We start from the raw sequence: 15,053 nt of genomic DNA, 5'->3' as shown, positions 1-15,053 counted from the left end.
ACCATGCTTGTTTATAGAAGTGTATGGTGTAAACTGAAGAAGTACCTAACTTTGGAGACTACAACTATGACTATGGCTAAGTCCCTAACTCTGTTTTATTTATTTATATATATATTTTTTGTAGAGATGGGATCTTGCTATGTTGCCCAGGTTGGTCTAAACTCCTGGGATCAAATGATCTTCCTCCCTTGGCCTCCACCTAAAGTGCCACCTAAGTCTTTTTTCTCAATGTGCACTTCTCACAAAGAAATGAACTAGAAAACAGTGTAAGCAGTGAAGTGCCACTGAACTTAAAGTGGCTGTGAGAGAACCTAAAGCAAAAGCTGGAGAAAGTGACAGAAATTCTTATGCTATTAATGATTAAACAAGGAAGTGCTAAATTGTAGAAAATGACAGATTAGCATGTTATTTTTTGCCATATGGGATAGTTGTAATTAGCTTATATGTCATCGCATTATTGGATTTTATGTCATTGAATGGAAAGTGTTAATTATACAGTCAGAAGCCAGGTAACTTTTATTCCATTGGTTTCTTTCTCTGGCTATTTCTATTTAATATTTTGATTAAATACACTTCTTGTTATATGGTAGTGTATCATATTAGGTACAAGTAGTATAGATTACCATGAGAATTTAGTGTACAAGCTCAAAAAGCTGATTAAAAATGTTGAAATGAAATTCATTGGTAATTCTGAGTAGGAGGAAAGAATATAAACCAAAGAAATATGAGGCCGGGCATGGTGACTCACGCCTGTAATCCCAGCACTTTGGGAGGCCGAGGTGAGCGGATCACCTGAGGTCAGGGGTTTGAGACCAGACTGGCCAACATGGTGAAACACTGTCTCTACTAAAAATACAAAAAAATTATCCAGCCATGGTGGTGGGTGCCTGTAGTCCCAGCTACTTGGGAGGTTGAGGCAGGAGAATTGCTTGAACCCGGGAAGCGGAGGTTGCAGCGAGCTGAGATTGTACCACTGCACTCAAGCCTGGCGACAGAGCAACACTCAATATCTCAAAAACAAAAAACAAAACAAAAAAAGAACAAACAAACAAACAAAAAACAACTAAGTCAATGTGTATTAGATGCTAAAATAGTGTATACATATACACACATTTTTTTAGACTTCTGTATGTTTAACAACAGAACTATCTGAAAATGGGTTATGCATACATACATAACATGACTGGTAGGATGTTGAACTAACACCCTCTTTATTCATGTAAATCCTGGAGTTCCCTGTCCCTCTTAAAAGGCCTGGAAAATCTATTAATTAACATTTAAGTAATACTTTAGAATCTACGAAGCATTTTTTTTTGTCTTTTTCTTCTTTTTTTTGAGATGGGATCTCACTGTCAAGCTGGTTTGCAGTGCTGTGATCTCAGCTCACTGCAGCCTCTGCCTCCTGGGCTCAATTGATACTCCCGCTTCAGCCTCCTGAGTAGCTGGGACTACAGGTGCACACCACCACGCCTGGCTAATTTTTGTATTTTTTGTAGAGACAGGGTTTCGCCATGCTACCTAGGCTGGTCTCAAGCAATCTACTCCTGGACTCAAGCAATCTACCTGCCTCCACCTTCCAAAGTGCTGGCATTATAGGTGTGAGGCACCACATCCAGCCTACAAAACATTTTGATGTTTGTTACTTCACTTGTTCTTCACAACAACCCAGTGTCATCAGCTAGGCATTGTAGATAAGGACACTAAAGTCTGAAGAGTTCAAATCGCCTGTCTGTGCTCACACAGTTAATACATGAAGACGTTAAGTACTAATTCTATATTCTTTCCATTTCACCACATGTTTGAAGCTTCTGTAGTGAAAATTAGTTGCTTGTAAACAAAACTACAAGAAAATATTTAAAAATTAGTCTTATCTGATGAGAAAGAATGATTACAGTATTTTTTCCACTTATCTCCTAAGAAAGGAACAAGCAATATTGGATTTGAATGACAATTTTTATTTAAGGAGGAGTTGTGTCATAGTTACTAAAATGCCTATTTAGTTTCTGAGAAGGATTGTGGAATTTTCTTTATAAGAAATATTTAAAAATAAAAAATTCATATATTTACTAAAAAGTTATTTTTGTGCAGGTACACTGGCTCATGCCTGTAATCCCAACTAGTCCGGAGGCTCAGGTGGGAGGATCACTTGAGGCCAGGAGTTCAAGACCAGCTTGGGCAATGTAGTGACACCTCATTTCTACCAAAATTAAAAACAAAAAATTAGCCAGGCATGGTGATGAGTGACTATCGACCAAGCTCTACTCCAGAAGCTGAGGTGGAAGGATCTCTTGACCCCTGAAGTTTGAGTGCAAGATCCAATGCACTGCAGGCTGGGTAACAGAACAAGGCCCTGTCTCTAAAAAAAAATAAAATAAAATAACGAAGTTATTTTTTAGTTTAACTTCGAGATAGATAAATGAACTGCATTACTAATAATTTTTATAATTTTATTGCTGCCTGAAATTAGTATAATTAATTGAGGTTTTGAGAAACAGCAATTTCTTGAAGAAATATGAGTTCTGCATATTGTTTTATACTATCATATATTTATAACATAAGTATAACACTGACACATTTCTGTAATCAAATGACAGCTGAGTAGTGTCTGCAACATTGTACCATTTTATTATTTATTATTATTTTGTTGGAAGAATTGTCTTCTTTTTGTTTGTTTGTTTGTTTTGAGACATGGTTTCACTCTGTTGCCTAAGCTGGAGTGCAGTTGCTCAGTTATGGCTCACTGCAGCCTCGACCTCCTAGCTCAAATGATCCTCCCACCTCCGCCTCCCAAGTAGCTGGAAGTGCAGGCACACATCACTACTCCTGGCTAATTTTTTTATTTTTTGGAGACAGAACCTCACCATGTTGCCCAGGTTGGACTTGAACTTCTGAGCTCAAGCAATCCTCCCATCTTGGTCTTCCAAAATGTTGGGATTACAGGTGTGAGCCACTGTGCTTGGCCTGTTTTCATTTTTTAAGAAGTAAATATAGCAAAAGTGTTTATAAAATATTCCATTCATCAAAATAATTGTAAACTTGATCTACTGTATTGTGGTATTTTAATTTGTGAGCTAACTATACTGTTATGATATCTTACAGTCATAATTACTGAAGAATATACAAATGAAAAAGAAATGTTAACATCCAGTCTCTCTAAGCCGAGCAACTTTGTAGGTGTGGTTTTCAAAGACTCCATGTCCTATGAACTTCGTTTTTTTCCTGATATGATTCCAGTATCTTCTATTTATATGGATTCAAGAGGTAAATAGCCCTACATAATCATTGAAGATCAATTAAATGCATATCTTTGCTGCTTGCAGTTCATAGTCAAAATTTTATATAGTTCAATATTGGCATTTTCAACTATTCTTACTTGTTCCAATAGGAAAACTGAGAAGTATAGCATAAAAATATTTATTTATAAATACCTATCTACTTCTACACATAAAACATTTATATATATATCCATTTTGATTTAATACATTTATATATATTAAATACAGTAGCATAAAGCAAAATTGCATTTTGGGTTATATGACTTTCTAAATCTCTTTTTTTCATGTAATTGTTTTTACTTGTGGTATGTACAAATCTTTAAAATCTTAAGGTCTTCTACTAGTGAACTTGATTAGTTTTATATTTGAAACATGGGAAACAACCTTTGGTTGTTTAAATCTATGAAGAAATATTATCAACCACAAACATTTATTGAGCAGTGTTAAAGTCACTATGCTAAATACTGAATTTGTGACTTTATTTCAAAAAGCCCTTCTGAAAATTCTTTTTTCCTGTTTGCTTAACTTTGACTTTTCCTTGCTTCTGGAAGTGCTTTAGAGCTAAGTCATGTAGAATGATTTACTTTAAAACAAAAAAGTAACTTGTTTTAAATAACTACAATTAATTCCTTTCTTTACATTTTTATTCATTTACTATTTAGTATTCTAACACATATAACTTTTATTTCAAAATTTCAAGTAAATGATCAGAAATCTTGTAAGTATTGTTTACCTTTGAAAGTCAGTAGCTTATTTCTTTGGTCCTGTAAAGATTGATTGATTATATTGTTTTGGTAGGTATCTCTCCATATAATATCTTTAAAACAATGCACTTGCATGTTGTACAGAATCTTAGATCTCATATTCTTCCCCCCATAGCTGGCTGTTCAAAATCATGTGAGGCTGCTCAGTACTGGTCCTCAGGTTTCACAGTTTTACAAGCATCCATAGATGCTGCCATTATACAGGTAAATATGATAAAGGAAGAAATACAAAAACTATGCCATTTTAAAATAAATATTTCCTTATTCTTTACAATAGTATTTGGTTTGACTACTGTCAAATGTACAAAATATGTAACCTACTACAACTCCTTTGAGAAAAAAGATAAAAAAAGAAGTCATATTTTCTGATTTGGTACTTTTTGTTGTGTTTCATATTTTAGCAGAAAAACTGGCCATGAAATTTATTTTTAAAAATCTTACTTTTGTGTCTGGGCTAGATAACAGTAGATGAAGTTCCCTTAGGATTCAAACTATTCAAATTAACCATATTTCATTCTTCCGTGTTCTGTATGGATCTGTGGCTTTTTTTTTCCATTTGCCCTTTCTAATTGAATTTACTATGCTACAAAATTTACTATGCTACAAAATATTGTAATTTCAAAATGTATATCAACCATCTTGTCTGCTAAACAATACGTTTAAAGTATGTATGAATAATGATGGAGCTGGAATCAAAATCTGAACAGGAGTCTTGTCTCTGTTGTTACACTGCTATGTAGTAAAATGACTATAATAATAATACTTTACTTGACAGCATTGTCGTAAGAACCAAATGAGATGATTTATGTATAATTGTCTTGTAAACTTTTGTAGTACAGTATAAACATATTAGGGACATGTAATATTGCACAAATTCAATAATACAGAAATTTAAGGTAAAGATAGTGAAATACAGATCTATTACATTGATGATGTTGTATCACCTATTTGTATTTTGGCCAAAGTTTTTAGCCATCCACAGCACAGACCACACTGGATGAATAGGCAGGATAGATTTCAATTTAGGCATTAATTGGAATGTTAGAAGTATTATGTGGCATAAATAGTTTTATTATTTGGTCTATATGTGCTAAATATATAGACTTTAAAGCAGTAGAAGGGCGTGGTATTTAGAAGAACATTTTTTAAACAATCATAGGAATGATGGCACTAATAATCACTCCTAAATTCCTAAATTTTGAAGATGTATATTTTTACTAAGATACATATAATTGTCTGCTTAAGATGATAATTGTGCAATTTTATTTTATTTGACAAATTATTTAATCAAAATTTATACACTTACTGACTTTAAACTTTAAACTTTATGGTATACTTTTAGAATAAATTGAATGCAATATTCTACTCAGAATTATGATATTGGGGTCACTCACTTTATTTCAGGTATGTAGCTTTTTGAGGATTGTATTTGTACTAGGTTACTGACCAAATTTAGGGATATAGCTGTCCCGTTTTACTAGGGGCTACTATCATAACTAAATTAATTTCATGTATTTACATTTTCTAATTATAGTTGAAGACCAATGTTTCTCTTTGGAAGGAGCTGGAGTCAACTAAAGCTGTTATTATGGGAGAAACTGCTGTTGTAGAAATAGATACCTTTCCCCGAGGAGTAATTTTAATATACCTGGTTATAGCATTTTCACCTTTTGGATACTTTTTGGCAATTCATATCGTAGCAGAAAAAGAAAAAAAAATAAAAGAATTTTTAAAGATAATGGGACTTCATGATACTGCCTTTTGGTATGTTATTAAAAATTTATTACTTAGTATAATTAAAAATTGTATTAAATATACAGATTTTCAAAATTGTAATTTTGATATTTACCTAACTTGATGATGTGCTTATCCTGTTTTCTTACAATGATTGCCTTAGTCTTGGAATTTGAGATTAGTCAAGAAGTTTCAACAACTAATTGGCTTCATTTAACATAAGGGATGAAGAATGTCAAAGCTTGTGTTGACAATACATGTTTAAATTTTATTTCACATTTTATTTGAATCATGGGCACACTCCATGTATATTTCAGCGTATTTCAATATACTCCACATATATTTCTGTGTATTTCAGAGTTCAGGAAATGTGAAATCTTGGAACATTAGAAATTAATTGCTTGTTACAGTTCTTCCATAATATAGCATATATATAATATTAAAAATTTAGTTACAGTGATTAAAGTCTGTATATGTGGTATATGGACTTTTTTTCCCTCGAAAGTTTTAGTTATTTGGGTGAATTAAGATGAATATGGAAATAATTTTAGAGAAAGAAATGAGAAAACCGTGTTTTCACTAGTGACCTTTAATGTATCAGCATTTTTGTACAGTGATAATTTTACAAAGGCATGCATTTTTATAAATAATTCTAAGTGTAGTTTCCTTACTCTTTTCACTATGTAATGAAGTTCATTCTGGGGGGAAGGTTAATACTGTGCATGTGAGCTGTTATTATAGTCTGTTTTACAAAATTTTATTCCAATTAGCCCAATGTAACAATTAATCATTAACACTTTACATAATGGAATTATTGTATATAACATATTTCCTTTGCTTGTTTTTCTTTCATTTGTTATTTTAGAAATTATTGGTTTTGGATTATTTTTTGAGACAGGGTCTTGCTCTGTCACCTAGGCTGGAGTATAGTGGCATGATCATGGGTCACTGTGGCCTCAAACTCCCAGGCTCAAGAGATTCTCCCATCTCAGTCTCTCAAGTAGTTGGGACTACAGGTGCATGCTGTCATGCCCAACTAATTTTTAATTTTTTTGTAGGGACGGGGGTCTTGCCATGTTGTGCAGGCTGGTCTCAAAGTCTTGGCCTCAAGTGATCCTCTCATCTTGGCCTCCCAAAGTGCTGGGATTACAGGCATGAGCCACTGTGCCTGGCCAAAGGATTGGTTTTTAAAATTTATTGGGTTATTAAAGTATTTTATGGAGAACCGGTAGCTGGAAGAATTTAGGCAAATCATTCTCTCAGGGTCTCAGTTTTGCCTCAGTAAAATGATGGATTCAATTTTGATAATTTCGCTACCTTTTTAGCCTTAACTCAGTGATTTCATGACATCATTAAATCCTGAGCTAACTTGAAAAAATATGTAAAATAAAACTTAATACTGCAGCAATTCCATTGAGCTCTGATTTGTAAAGAAGTCTTGAGCAAAAATAGTGAATTCATTACTGATCTTGTTGATTTCACATTGTGTAATTGTAGTAATTATGTCATTGATTAGTGAGGTAAGGTAGCCTTTATTGTTTATAGTTACAGAAGCCATCAGAGGTTTAATTGTAGCACATGCCATAAAAAAATTGTTATCTTGACTCATTAAACTCTTACATTTTAAGAAAATCAGAGACATTGTGTGCTATTGAACTTTTGAGAATATTAGATTTAAATTAATTATGAATTACTATTCATTTTGAAAGCTTTTTTAACTCTGGAAGATAGTATTTTTTATCAGATTACACTTTTACCTATCACTTAACCAATACTATATTTTTAATTACTTATAAGACTATTAATTTTTAGTACATAAGCATACACAGAAATGAACAGTGACTTAATTTTAAGAATAAAATGGCTAAAATCTAAAAATTTTGTTTAAAATGATTTTTTAACTGGTTAAGCCTATGCATTTGACCATAAATATATCTGTATTCTCATTTTAGGCTTTCCTGGGTTCTTCTATATACAAGTTTAATTTTTCTTATGTCCCTTCTTATGGCAGTCATTGCAACAGCTTCTTTGTTATTTCCTCAAAGTAGCAGCATTGTGATATTTCTGCTTTTTTTCCTTTATGGATTATCATCTGTAAGTATTTTAACTTGTGATAGGAATAAAGAACTGTCAAAATGTTTGATAACATAGCAAAGTCTTTTTCTTCAGTTTACTTATAGTCAATTTGCCATGAAAGACAGATTTTACTAATTAATTGATAAGTGACTTAATAAATAAATGATGTGGCATCACTGTATCCCTGTATTTTTAGTAATGTTACAAAATAGTTTTAGATTTAGCTTTTGTCATATGATGTATTTCACATACAACTCCTCTATCTGTTGTCTTTATATAATGATGTATATAATTAAGACTGTCAAGTATTGGACTATTTTTGTTTGTCTTCATGAAATCCTTACTCTTTCAAGTTAATTTATGCTCCAGGATGATGATTTTTAAAGATACGTCTTTGCAAATGTAACTCTTTAGCAGTTTTGATATTCATTTGATATATTGGCTGAATGAGGGGTTTTAATGACCAGCCTTTGTTTTAAGTGGTTCCATCTTCCATTCTGATTGGTTTATGTGCCCACCCTGTATCAGTTGTTAAATGTTTTGGCTATCATTTCTGCTCTTTAAAATAATAAATTGCAAATAACTAACATACTTCCATATGTAATTGCCTGGTTTTTTTTTTAATGTTTAATTTTACTTTTTTGAGACAGGGTCTTGCTCTGTGGCCCAGGCTGGAGTGCAGTGGCACACTCATGGCTCACTGCAGCCTTGACCTCCCAGGCTCAATCAATCCTTCAACCTCAGCCTCCAGAGTAGCTGGGACTACAGGTGTGTGCCATCACACCTTGCTAATTTTTGTGTGTGTGTGTATATATATATATATATATATATATATATATATATTTTTTTTTTTTTTTTAGAGTCGAGGTCTTCCTAAGTGTCCAAGTTTGGTCTTGAACTCCTGGGCTCAAGTGATCCACTTGCCTTGGCCTCCCAAAGTGCTGGGATTACATGAGCGAGCCACTGCAGCAGGCCTTCTGGTTTTTTTTTTTCCTTTTAAGCTGTTTTTTTAATCTTATGAATAAATTAAGTTTAAAATATGGGTCTTGTACTTAAAATTTTTGTTGATTTATTATTTTTTCACATATTTTATGCATCTTACTGCAGAAACACATGGCTATTTATGGTTTCTGTAATGTAGAGGTGGTCATGTTTACCTATGATACAGATAAAAATACAGTATTTAATATTTGTTAGTTTAAGACCAGATGTGGTGGCTCACACCCGTAATCCCAGCACTTTGGGAGGCAAGGCAAGAAGATTGCTTGAGGCAAGGAGTTTGAGACCAGCCTGGGCAACATGGTGAAACCCTGTCTCTACAAAAAAAATACTAAAATGCTGGATGTGGTGCCCCACGCCTGTAATCCCGGCTACAAGGGAGGCTGAGGTGGGAGGATCACCTGAACCCAGGAGGTGGAGGTTGCAGTGAGCCAAGATGGCACCACTGCACTTCAGCTAGGGTGACAGAACAAGACCCTGTCTCAAAAACAAAATCAAAACAAAAACACAAAAATATTTGTTAGTTTAAATTTTTAAAAGGTATATCACTATTTGTATGAAAATAAAATATCTTACCATAGCATTTAGAAATTATAGTTGTATTTTTATGAATGCATTTTTCATGAAAATAGCTTGTTCTTTCAGAAGCAAACTTTAATTTTGTTTTCATACTAGTATATATGAACATTGCACTAACCTTAATATTTGTATTTTATAGGTATTTTTTGCTTTAATGCTGACACCTCTTTTTAAAAAATCAAAACATGTGGGAATAGTTGAATTTTTTGTTACTGTGGCTTTTGGATGTATTGGCCTTATGATAATCCTCATAGAAAGTTTTCCCAAATCGTTAGTGTGGCTTTTCAGTCCTTTCTGTCACTGTACTTTTGTGATTGGTATTGCACAGGTAGGTAATATATTAATCTTGCATTCACTAAATATTTTCTTTCTGTTTTATGTAGCTTCTTATACTACCATGAATACTACCTTTGATTTACCAAAAAAATTATTTTAAAATTTTAGCATGAGAAAGAAATGATTTCTAGAGTATATTTTATGTCTAGTTTTATTTATGTTTGTCCAATTTTAAGTTTTTAGTTAAATGTTCTGTTTATAAATTTTTTACTTTTTACTTCAGTGTATCTCAGTAATTTATTTCACTGCAGAAACTCAGTTTGATAGTAATGTGTTTAAATGTCAAGTAATTCTTATTGCCTATGGCCTGGTTATATTGCTATCATTTGTACATTTATCTCAGAAGAATGCATGGGAGAAAATTGTGTGTGGAGCAGAACAAATTTACCGTGAGTGTAGTGGTGGAATAAGTAGGCCTGGTGGATTTTGTTGGCCCAGGCTTCATGGAATTGTCATTCAAAATAACATTCAGACTTACAAATATTATTTTTATTAGTCCTTACAGGAGTAGTTAGGTTCTAAATGGAAGAAGGCTTATAAGAAATGGCTTTGTAGTGGAACATGAATTTGGCTAATGTACAAAGAAAAAATGTAATTACTAAATATAAGAAATTACTCATGTTGGTTGGATAGAAGTTCTGATTTATGAGATATAATTAAATATTGAGTTAATCATTTTACTTTTTTGAGACCTGAGAATGATTGTTATACATTTTGAGAGTTCATTGAGTCACCGAGTCCGCGTTCTCTAGGAACGAAGAATTATAGATTCATAGGTTTTTGTTGTGAGTGGGATGGCCTTTCAGTGTCATTGAATTTATCTTCTTCATTTTATAAATGAGAGAACTAAAGCCTAGAATAGTATAATTAAAGCGTATTCACTTAATGGCAGGGCTAGGACCTAAATGAGGCTTCAACCTCCAGTACATTTCTCTTTCCATGCTATCACAAATATCTACTATGAATACTTTAATAATTGTGTTAATTAATCAAAATACTTGCTTTCTTTTCACTATTGGAAAGATGCTAACCATAATTTTATTCCCTAATACTTAATTTGTTTGGCTTTCATATGGATCATAACCCCTTTGTTTGCATTTGTTATTATTAATATTGCAGTTTGTTTTTATTCCATTTGTTAGTAATTACATTAGAATTAAATGCCCCTAGAGTGAATATATCCCAGTTAAAGAAGCACAACATTAAAAACATGATTGAAAGGAATTGGTTTGATAAAACTTACATTTTTGTAAAGTCTTTATTGTTTTCCTTATAAATTTATATTATTAATTTGGTCAAGTGTTTAATCTGTTAAAAGGCCCAGTTGGTTACTATCACTCTGGATATGCTAAATAACTCTAAGTAGTGTTAGCTTTTGCTTGTTTTTGTCATTTTTATGTAATAAAGTTAGTGTTTCTATTTTTCAGGTCATGCATTTAGAAGATTTTAATGAAGGTGCTTCATTTTCAAATTTGACTGCAGGCCCATATCCTCTAATTATTACAGTTATCATGCTCACACTTAATAGTATATTCTATGTCCTCTTGGCTGTCTATCTTGATCAAGTCATTCCAGGTATGCAGATGGTTTTTGAATTTTACTTTAAAGATTTTTAGGCTTTTTTGCCCACATAGGGTCAGCTTAATTTTAAGATTTTTTTTCCTAACCAGGGTACCCTAAGTCATATTCATTGTTAAAGCTTTTAATTTGACTTTAAATAAGTATATTTTGTACCTTAGGCTGTAGCCACTAGTGAACATAAAGAGATCGTGTAAAAAGAGAGCAGTTTTGAAAGCCTTAAGTCTCTAGTTGATCTTACCTTGGTCCTTCTTTATATCAGTCTTTTTTAATTGAAGTATTTTATTTTACCCTCTAAGGTCTAAAACTATGAAGTGATCTTGTAACTCCTACCATTTTCTTTATCTCCTGTCCACATCTATAGCCAATATAGCAAACTCCTATAGATTCAATAGTAATATTAAGTATTGAGCATATTTCCTTTTCCACTTGTATTCCTCATTACCTGTGTCTGTATTCTACACCTGTACTGTCCTGTATGGTAACTACTAGCCATGTGTGGCTTTTAAAATTTAAATTGATTACAATTAAATCAATTAACAATTTATTTTTTTCAGTAGCACAAGCCACATTCCGAGTGCTCAGTAGCCATATATGGCTGTTAGTTACTAAATTGCATGGTGCAATCTAGATGTTCTGTAGAACATTTTGACCATTATAAAAGTTGTATTGTGTAATACTAGTCTAGACTAGAGGTTCCCAACCCCCAGGACACAGATCTTACTAGCTGCCTGTGAGGAACTGGGCTGCACAGTAGGAGGCATGTGAGTGAAGCTTCATCTGTATTCACAGCTGCTCCTCATTGCTTGCGTTACCACCTGAGCTCCACCTCCTGTCAGATCAGTGGCAGCATTCAATTCTCATAGGAGTATGAACCCTATTGCGAACTGCGCATGTGAAGGATCTAGGTTGCATGCTTCTTATGAGAATCTAATGCCTGATGATCTGTCACTGTCTCCCATCACCCCCAGATGGGACCGCCTAGTTGCAGAAAAACAAGCTCAGGGCTCCCACTGATTCTACCTTATAGTGAGTTGTATAATTGTTTCATTATATATTACAATGTAATAATAATAGAAATAAAATTCACAATAAATGTAATGCATTTGAATCATCCTGAAACTATCCTTGCTCCCTGTCTGTGGAAAAATTTTCTATCACAAAACCAGTCCCTGGTGCCAGAAAGGCTGGGGACCAGTAGTCTAGACCATTGCAGTATCTCTCATCTAGTTACATACCTCAAGTCTGTCTGAGCACTTCACCCCTTTTTTTGAGGTTTTATTATTTTTTAATAGATTTTTGGGGAACAGGTGGTGTTTGGTTACATGAATAAGTCCTTTAGTGTTAATTTCTGAGATATTGGTGCACCTATCACCCTAGCAATGTACACTGTACCCAGTGTGTATTCTTTTATCCCTCACCCCCCTCCCACCTTTTCCCTGAGCCCCCATAATCCATTGTATCGTTCTTATGTCTTTGTGTCCTCATAGCTTAGCTCCCACTTATGAGTGAGAACATACAATATTTGGTTTTCTATTCCTGAGTTACTTTACTTAGAATAATGGTCTCCATTTCCATCCAGGTTGCTGCAAATGGCATTATTTTGTTCCTTTTTATGGATGAGTGTATTCCTTTGTGTGTGTGTGTGTGTGTATGTGTGTGTGTGTGTGTATCACATTTTCTTTATCCAGTTGTTGGGATGAGCATTTAGGTTGGTTCCATATTTTTGCAATTGTGAATTAATTATACTGTTATAAACGTGTGGGGAAGTATATTTTTCACATAATGACTTCTTTTCCTCTGGGTAGATGCCCAGGAGTGGGATTGCTGGATCAATTGGTAGACTTACCTTAGTTCTTTGAGGAATCTCCACACTGCTTTCCATAGTGGCTTTACTAGTTTACATTCCCACCAACAGTGGAAAAGTGTTCCCTTTTCACCACATCCATGCCAACATCTATTATTTTTTGATGTTTCGATAATGGCCATTCTTGTAGGAGTAAGGTGGTATCACATTGTGGTTTTGATCTGAATTTCCCTGATCATTAGTGATGTTGAGCATTTTTTCATGTTTCTTGGCCATTTGTATATCTTATTAGAGTTATCTATTCATGTTCTTAGCCTACTTTTTGATGGGATTGTTCGTTTTGTTCTTGCTGATTTGAGTGACTCATAGATTCTAGATGTTAGTCCTTTGTCAACATATATATATAGTGAAGACCTTCTCCCACTCTGTGGGTTATCTGTCAACTGCTGATTATTTCTTTTGCTATGGAGAAGCTTTTTAGTTTAATTAAGTCCTATCTATTTATCTTTGTTTTTGTTGCATTTGCTTTTGGCTTCTTGGTCATGAAGTCTTTGTCTTTTTTCTGATGTTATCGTCTCAAATTTTTATGGTTTCAGGTCTTAGATTTAAGTCTTTTATCTATCTTGAGTTGATTTTTGTATAGGGTGAGAGATGAGGATCCAGTTTCATTCTTCTACGTGTGGCTTGCCAATTATCCCAGCACCATTTGTTGAATAGGGTGTCCTTTCCCTACATTTATGTTTTTGTTTGCTTGCTGTTGGAGCAGTAACAGTTCCCAGAGGAATGCCAAGTACTGATAAAATCAATTGGAATCCTCTGTACTTGGCATCAGATCCCTTTGAAATGTGGCCAATCTAGAAGAAGAGTAGATATTTGAAAAAAATGAGGAGTGTAGGTATTTTGAGAGGGAAAAGGGAGAAAATGGAACATGTTGTCTGGGCAGTTACCACTGTATGCCCTTCCTTCCTTCCTTCCTTCCTTCCTTCCTCCCTTCCTCCCTTCCTCCCTTCCTTCCCTTCCTTCCCTTCCTTCCCTCCCTTCCCTCCCTTCCCTCCCTTCCCTCCCTTCCCTCCCTTCCCTCCCTTCCCTCCCTTCCCTCCCTTCCCTCCCTTCCCTCCCTTCCCTCCCTTCCCTCCCTTCCCTCCCTTCCTTCCCTTCCTTCCCTTCCTTCCCTTCCTTCCCTTCCTTCCCTTCCTTCCCTTCCTTCCTTCCTTCCTTCCTTCCTTCCTTCCTTCCTTCCTTCCTTTCTTTCTCTCTCTCTCTCTTTCTTTCTTTCTCTTTCCCCTTCCTTCCTTCCTTCCTTCCTTCCTTCCTTCCTTCCTTCCTTCCTTCCTTCCTTCCTTCCTTCTGACAGGGTTTTGCTGTGTCTTTTTTGAGACAGGGTTTTGCTGTGTCTTCCAAGCTGGAGTGCAGTGGCACGATCACAGCTCACTGCAGGCTCAGCCTCCTGGGCTCAAGTGATCCCCTTGCCTCAGCCTCCCAGGTAGCTGGAACTACAGGCATGCACCACCACATCTGACTAATTTTTTGTATTTTTTGCAGAGACAAGGTTTTGCCATATTGCCCAGGCTGGTCTCAAACTCCTGGGCTCAAGCAATATGCCAGCCTCTGCCTTCCAAAGTGTTGGGATTATAGGTGAGAGCCACCATGCCTGGCCTCATTGTATACCATTTCTAAGTCTCATATTTCTATCCTGTTGTTTTGTTGCTCTCCATAATTCTGTAGTCTTTTCCATGAAGCATATCCACTTTTCTAGTTACTACCTATTTTCAAAGATCATTTAAGATGGTGCCCATTCAAGTCTTCAACACATTCAGCCTGTGTTGTGTTCTTGCCATTTGCTATCTACTTGTACTCATAAAGGCATTAGTTCCTTTAGCATAGAAAATGTGCTTTATTCACCTT

General features: G+C 34.6%; 1 protein-coding gene across 3 annotated transcripts in view; it reads left to right on the top strand.

Moving 5' to 3' along the window:
- ABCA5 (ATP binding cassette subfamily A member 5) overlaps positions 1–15,053 on the top strand; it is an 80,763-nt gene that overhangs the window by 15,278 nt on the left and 50,432 nt on the right. For 2 of the 3 annotated variants that reach the window (XM_001166579.8, XM_016932823.4), the window contains exons 4-9: positions 3,100–3,261; positions 4,155–4,243; positions 5,574–5,803; positions 7,726–7,867; positions 9,567–9,755; positions 11,191–11,338. In XM_001166579.8, coding sequence (XP_001166579.4) covers positions 3,100–3,261; positions 4,155–4,243; positions 5,574–5,803; positions 7,726–7,867; positions 9,567–9,755; positions 11,191–11,338 — 960 coding nt within the window. Of the gene's footprint in view, positions 1–3,099; positions 3,262–4,154; positions 4,244–5,573; positions 5,804–7,725; positions 7,868–9,566; positions 9,756–11,190; positions 11,339–14,695; positions 14,784–15,053 lie in introns of those variants that run through there. The other variant, XM_054670637.1, reaches the window with a different exon arrangement.

The sequence above is a fragment of the Pan troglodytes genome, chromosome 19 (assembly GCF_028858775.2).
Source record: "Pan troglodytes isolate AG18354 chromosome 19, NHGRI_mPanTro3-v2.0_pri, whole genome shotgun sequence".
Lineage (NCBI taxonomy): Eukaryota > Metazoa > Chordata > Mammalia > Primates > Hominidae > Pan > Pan troglodytes.
Note: the sequence above shows the minus strand (reverse complement) of the source record. Positions and strands in the feature narration are given on the sequence as shown.